Consider the following 7,558-nt stretch of genomic DNA (forward strand, 5'->3'; position numbering starts at 1 on the left):
AAAGGCTATATATGGATTATCTCGGCAGTGAATACAGTTACAAAGACGGATTCATACGTCTTTCATGAATACAGGATTATATTGAGAAACTGGGATAGTTAGCGTTTATTAGAAAAATTGGACTTGCTGCGAGAATATTGGCAAGCACCCTTATCAGAAGAGGCAAAAGAGATATCAGCTTTTGTGATGCCAGATGGTCTAGACCAATAAAAAGTATACCCTTTGGTATGAAAAATGTACCAGCAGAAACGCGGCCGGAGGATTCTGCCCATAATAAGTAATCGGAAATTGAGAAAATTTTTTGAAATAATTACAATTCCTTTTTCTGCATTCAGAGATTGGATTTTTTTTAAAATCTGTTTAAGTGGCTATGGTGATGTGGATTTATATGAAAATAGGGTAGGTTTAGAAATTTGCATTAGGACATAGATGGGGACTTGGCTGTTAAATTTCAAATTGGAGCAAGGAATTTTTTAAACTTACAAAGGTTTCATAAGTAAAACAAGAGGTTATTAAATTTTATTTGACATGAAAGTAAAAGTAATAAGTAATGGAAGATTTTTATATTTTGGAGAAGTTGAGTTCAAAGAGGCGCTGAGGATAATGTAATAAAAGGTGAAAGAGAATAAAAAGGATATTTAAGAGGAGATCTTGAGTTGAGTTGTTGTTCCTCCCCTTCCCCCATATCCCTTAATCCTTTTAGCCCCTTGACTGTTTCTCTCCACAGATGCTGCCTGATTATCTGAGCTTTTCCAGCACCTTTTCTTTATGTCAGATTTCCGGCATCTGCGGTGTTTTGCTATTATATTAATATTTTGAGTTCTATTACCTCAGGTTGAAAAATGAAGTATGAGAAAAAAGCAGTAAGATAATTATGAAAGAAAGAAGAGAAATCTGAAGGACAGAAGTCTCAACATCATGCTAGTCTCATATCTAGGTATTAGCTAAACATAGCTAGAGATACAAGTTGTTGGCTTGGTTTCAATATTGAGATTTTCAATACACCATGTGCCATTTTGTACCTCTCTCTGTTTCTCTCAATTCTGCCAGGGCTTTTGCGCCCTTTTTGAGTTTTCGCTTTTTGTGCAGGTGCATGGGGCCTTTGTTTCCAGCTCCAAGTCCTGTTGGACTGGGGCCTGACCAACCCACGGCACATGCGCAGGAGGCCTGAGGTTCATTGGGTCTTGGAGATGCTGACTATAGAGCTGAAGGTGAAGCTAAGTTTTAGTTTAATTACATAAATGTTTTATCATATTGAATCTTTTCTCGCAGCACACTTGGGGAGGTTTTCACAGCACACCAGTTTACAGTGGCACACTGGTTGGAAACCACTGATGTAAACAACAGATCCAACATCGCCATGGTCAGCATGGCCCAGTACCTCACTGCCAATGCATTTATCTACTGAATCATTCAGCCAGTTTTATTCTAGGCTTGCAAAAGTGAAGCCTAGGCTTCACTTATCAGCTGCCTAGACTTTAAACTCGGGAATTCCCTCCCTAAACTTCTTTGTTTCTCTACCGCTCACTGCTCCTTAAAGAACTTGATGGAAACCTACCTCTTTAGCTAAGCTTCCAGTTACACTTCCTAATGTCCCTTTATGTGGATTGTTACCAAGTTTAGTTTGATAACCATCCTATGGACTACATTAAAGGCACTATATAAATGCAAGTTGGTGTTGTTAAATTGCTCACCATTTATGTTTCTGGTCTGTTCCTTCTGTTGTGATTTTTTTTATTCATTTGTTGGACATAGGTGTCGCTGGCTGGCCAGCATTTGTTGCCCATCCCTAATTGCCCTTGAACTGAGTGGCTTGTGAGGCCATTTCAGAGGGCAGTTGAGAGTCAACCACATTGCTGTGGCTCTAGAGTCACATCTAGGCCAGACCAGGTAAAGACGGTAGATTTCCTTCCCTAAAGGACATTAATGAACCAGACGGTTTTTCCAACAATTGGCAATGGTTTCATGGTCATCAATAGATTCTTAATTCCAGATATTTTTTATTGAATTCACATTCCACCAGCTTCTGTGGCGGGATTCGAACGCGGGTCCCCAGAACATTAGCTGAATTTCTGGATGAATAATCCAGCGATAATACCTCTAGGCCATTGCCATAGTGATTACTATGTTCTCTTGTTGTAATTGTATTTCCGTACAGTTTAAATTTTCACTATGTTCTAATACAGTTTCCAGTTTCAAACAAAATCATTACTACCTTATTGAAATTAAACCAAAAGTGCAAGGGCAATACCCCATTGGTAACGTCTTTGTTATGTGCAGGGAATCCTGTAAAATATTGAGATGCATTGGAAAAAAATGAACTTCTTTCTTAACACCACCCTTCGAAAACAACAGACAACAAAACTGACCCAGGTACCTTTGAACAAATCGCTGATGCTGACTTCCTTTTGAAGACCACACCTCTGAATCTTCATCTACATGATATTCAAGAATACATTGAATGACAGAGCTCTGTATAAACCATTGCTGACTGTTTCTCTGCTCCTTTCTCTGTAACATGGGGCTTTTTATATTCATAGATTCCATGATTCTATGAATACACAAAGCCCCATGTTACAGAGAAAGGGGCAGAGAAACAGTCAGCAATCCCACAGCTTATACAGAGCTCTGTCATTCAATGTATTTACATAAACCCCTGTGAAAATCCAAAAGGAATTTGAACAGAATGGAAATGCACGGCAAGCCAGTCAGCATCCAAAATAGAAAGCTTAACTGGGACCTACCTGATACATTGTTCTACCTATTTCTTTTAAATTAAACTTAGTTCCTGCCTGTCTCTGCAACTATTATACAGAAAAACTATTTGGACCTTAGATTGGCAAAAAAAAGATGTAAGGAAAGAGTGGCAAAATGTCAGGAGACAGAATCAACAGATGATTCCTTTGTATTTGGCACTACTCTGAGAGTTCCTAGCAAAACAAAAGGACACAAAATGCCAATGTAACTCACTAAAGGCCTTGTTAAAGGTGATTAATGATAAACTCATTCAATGTTCTACAGATGTTGTTCAGATCAAAACATATTTTACTTCAGATCAGGCCTGGAGTTATCGAGCTAAATAAATGTGCATCACTAGAGGAGTGAATAATACAGAGGAGCTTTCTGTCCAAAAACACCATTGGTAAGTATATTGCAGCAGAGCAGGGTTAGGAGGAAGAGATATTGGCCAAGGGATGCAGGATGTGTAGGAAGCAAGAGACTAATGGCAGTTACTGCTCCAGATGATATGACAGAAAATAACATTCACACCACACAAATGCCAGGCAATAGCCAACATTAGCAAGAAAGAATCTAACCGTCTCCCCTTCATGGTCATCATTAAATTTTATCACTGACCTGAAGCTTAACTGGACCAACCATGCAAATACTGAGGCTGAGAATTCTACAGCGAGTAACCCAGCTCTTGATTCTGCAAAGACTATCCACCATCTACAAGGCACAAGCCAGGCGTGCAATGGAATATTCTCCATTTACTGAATGAAATCAGCTCTAGAAACTTGACACTATCTAGGACAAAGTAGCCTGTTTGACCGACATTCACTTCCTCCAACACTGGTGCACAGTGGCAGCAGTGTGTACCATCTACAAGATGCCCTACAACAACTCACTGAGCCTCCTTTGACAGCGCATTTCAAACCCATGACCTCTACCATCTAGAGGAGAGGGGAATAGGTGACTATGTATTGGCAAGAAGATGATTGAGATTTGTCATCAGGTTCACCAAGACTTTCAATGACAGTCAACCATATTCCATAAACTAGCAAAGTCATTACTGACCTCAAGCCAAATGTCACATTACACTTCAACAAAGCAACTCACCAGTTAGCACATTATACTTGAAACCAAATCTTAGAATATATAGTTTTCATTAAAAATGCTAGAAAAAGGAAGTTCAGGACCTAAAGGATGTAAAGAGTAAATTGATTCAATGCATAGTCTTACCATGGAACTCTATTCAAAGAGAGCACAAGTTGTGATACAGTGTTGATGCCTGATTTCTGATCCTTCAAACAGAATCCTGCAAAAATTGTGGGAATGGAATTTGCATAATCCTGCTGTCTTTTTCTTCCAATGGTTATTGTACTGTATGTGACAGTTAATGCAAACCGGATTTATCATATCCGCTCTTTGTTCAAAATAAGTTCCCTTACTTAAATAAATCCTTTATCAAAGAATTTTCATTATATTGTGCTCGCTCGTCTGAGTCAGTAACAATCTCACCCAAGTCAAAGGTTGAAGGGGAGAAATTATTTTGTGTGGTGTTGTTACCCCGGTCCCCTGAGGGCAGGCAGCACAGCAGGCCACTCACTGCATGACTGTAATACTGCTAGAAACTAAACTCTCCTCCTGAATGTTCAAATCTCATTCCAGGACTTGAGTGGATGCTTTAGACTGACGCTTCAGTGCAATACTGAGGGAGTGTCTGCCCCATCAAAGGAACAGTGTTGAGGTGAGGCATTAAAATATGGCACTACCTGTTTTACCATTTCAGTCACTACATTATAAAATGGGCTATAAAACCACCAAGGATAATAAATCATAAAATCGTAGAATCATAGAATTCATACACTGCAGAAGAGGCCATTTGGCCCATCGGGTCTGCACTGACCCTCCGAAAGAGCAGCCTACCTAGGCCCAATTCACTGTCCTAACTCCATCACCCCGCACTTTGATCATGGCCATTCCACCTAACCTGCACATCTTTGGACTGCGAGAGGAAACCAGAGCAGCCAGAGGAAACCCACACAGACACGGGGAGAATGTGCAAACTCCACACAGAATAGAATGGAATAGGCTGGAATAGAACCTGGGTCCTTAGCCACTGTACCACTGTGCTGGAATTAGAAATGATAAATAATTAGAAATGATAAACGCAGGAGCATTTTTGAGGCAATAAGATCATTTTCAAAGGAGTAGAGGAGGCTAAAGGAGATGTGAATTTAAGGAGAGAAAGTTAAAAGGATTGGGAGAATAGTGAAATAATATTTCCCCTGGTTAGAGAATCGGCGGCAAAGGGTAAGGAGAGGGGTTAAGAGAAAAATTGATGGAGCGTTTTGCTGTAGAAAGTAGTTTGCATTGTTCAAGGAAAGAGGTGGATAATTATTTGAAACAGAGGAAGGTACAAGGCTGTGGAGAGAGCATGGCAGTGGCATTCACTTTGGGTCGCTGTAGCAAGGAGCTGGTACAGATAGGCCAAAATGGCCTTCTTCTGCATTATAAATCAGGATGGTTTTATATGATGTACAATGCGAGGAGCTTTCACGCTGTACTTGGCTGCACTTTACCTGACCTGACAGTATTTGATACAGGTAGTTAATTGATTGCAATGGAAAAATGTTTCATTCATCAACACGGATATTGCTGATGTGACATTGCCAAAATTGACTAATAAATGTAATATGCTTTTACCTCTATCTTTTGTTATTAGCTGGGTCTGTAATTTTGGATGGTCTTACTTTTTAACAGCTGCCTAGATCCCTGGCTTTTTAAAAATTAAAACATGGGTCCTTGACTTGCAATAAATATACATTTCCAAACAACAAGATAATATTTTCCCCCAAATGTACAATTCCTAAAATTACATTAATCAAACCACCTTAATAGTTTTTAAACCATTCTTTTTTTCTCACTGAAAGATTAATTAGACTGGAAATTCCATGGGAGTAACTACTCCTAAGAGATTGTCACACAGAAAAAGAGAGACAAAAAGAATCTATGCTTGGTCTAACTGAGGATTATGTGTTTGTTTACCTATCCACTGGAGTTCAGGAATACTGCAGCCTAGGAACAGGCCATTTGGCCCATCAAGTCAATGTTGTTCTTCTCCAGGAGCTAACTAGTTGCTTCCAACATCCTTTAACACATTGATAGGATCAGTAGGAACATTCACAGCTAGAATGTAAAGGTCTGGCCCAGCACTGATGGTCTAACATCACTGGTCTACAGCTTTGATTGAAATAGATTGGGGGAAAAAAATCAGAATTGCACACGCAATTCCCACATTGCATTCTGAAAAAAAATATATAAAGGATCCGGTTAAAAATAAATTCAAAGTTTTTTTTAACAAGTGGGATAAATACTTTAAAAAGTTTATCCCCATGTAAAAGAAAATGCAGGAAGGAAAATTATCTTTGAAGACTAAATCAAAAATGTATTATTCAGTAATTCAGACGCTGTCCTTTCTCAGCCGAGGGATCCCCTGAAGCCGAAAATAATGAGGAGTGACTAACACTATCTTAATTAACACTGACCTTATTACATCTGAATGTATATGCACGCTAAAAGTCTACTGGGACCCTCACAGATAGAACATCGGGCTAGCTCTTAGGAATCCACAGCCAATGTTGTCAATGTAATATTTAAATACATGTCGCTCCGATTAGATCGTTGTACCCAAGTTAAATAACATCCCAGGGTGCCAATACCCCGATATTGTTAAAGAAACCCATTTGTGGGCAGGGACGCAACTAAACAGTAGTTTCTCCCGGGAATAGTTTCTGTTTAAAATTGCAGAACATTTTAACCTATTTCGAAGTAACTCACCCAATGGGCTGAAGAATTACAAAGCATTTATTGATATCTTCCTTAAAAACAAGGTTCTCCTTGAGATATTAAACATACACACACTTATCGAGATGGGGATTCAGTATTTGATGGGAATGGGCTGGGTATTTGTAATATTCCAGTTACTGTCTGTATCTTTCTGGAGTCCGGTTACCTGCGCTCGTTTTACGGAACGTGTAGCCGAGTGTTGGTGAATTAACCCTTTCGTGGGCAGTGGGTGCAGACTTGTCCTTTCCGTGCATTTGGCCGTGCATCGGAAAGTTGATTGTCGTTTGGCATCGAGGAGTCAACCTGCTCCCTGTTGCATTTCCCACAAGTTAGATGGAATTACTGAGAATGTACAGCACAGAAACAGGTCGCTCTGCGCTCTCCAACAGCCTCCCGCATGGTTCCCTGTGGCCCCTCACTGATATTGACCTGTATGTGGGGGGGGGGGGGAGGGGGAACTGCTTTTATGTTACACTCAGACTCTGCTAACTGTGTGTGGTGTTAAACAGAGAGCCCTGTTCAGCTCCAGCTTGTTGCAGAGCTTGGAATAAGTGCAGCTGCAAGAGACGCTCCCTTACCCTCCAGCTCCTCTTCTGAGATGTTGGCCAACTGTTCAATCTCGCTGCCGTCCGACAGTGAGCCGCTCAGATAGTTCCCTTTGTACAGGAGGCCGGTGTGCACGGGATGGAAAGGCATCGTCTCCCTGTGTGTGAGAGAAAGGAGAGCAACCATCAGTTAACCCGGGCTGGCAGAAGGGGGGCAGACTGGAGACTGGCTGAGAGGGGGGGGGGGCAGGCTGGCAGAGGGGGCAGGCTGGGGACTGGCTGGCAGGGGGGGCAGGCTGGGGACTGGCTGGCAGGGGGGGCAGGCTGGGGACTGGCTGGTCTGGGGTCTGGCTGGGGGGACTGTCTGGCAGGGGGTGAGTTGGCTGGGGACTGGCTGGTCTGGAGTCTGGCTGGGGGGACTGTCTGGCAGGGGGTGGGTT

The 7,558-nt window shown here is 41.4% G+C and overlaps 1 protein-coding gene across 2 annotated transcripts in view; it reads right to left on the reverse strand.

Annotated features, from left to right (window-relative positions):
- LOC144501913 (calcium-binding protein 8) overlaps positions 1-7,278 on the reverse strand; it is a 379,238-nt gene extending 371,960 nt beyond the window's left edge. The window contains exon 1 of one of the 2 annotated variants that reach the window (XM_078225948.1): positions 7,152-7,278. In XM_078225948.1, coding sequence (XP_078082074.1) covers positions 7,152-7,269 — 118 coding nt within the window. In that variant the 5' untranslated portion in view covers positions 7,270-7,278. The remainder of the gene's footprint in view (positions 1-7,151) is intronic. The other variant, XM_078225947.1, reaches the window with a different exon arrangement.
- Positions 7,279-7,558: the final 280 nt, after the last annotated feature.

Source organism: Mustelus asterias, chromosome 12 (genome assembly GCF_964213995.1).
Source record: "Mustelus asterias chromosome 12, sMusAst1.hap1.1, whole genome shotgun sequence".
In the NCBI taxonomy this organism is placed as follows: Eukaryota; Metazoa; Chordata; class Chondrichthyes; order Carcharhiniformes; family Triakidae; genus Mustelus; species Mustelus asterias.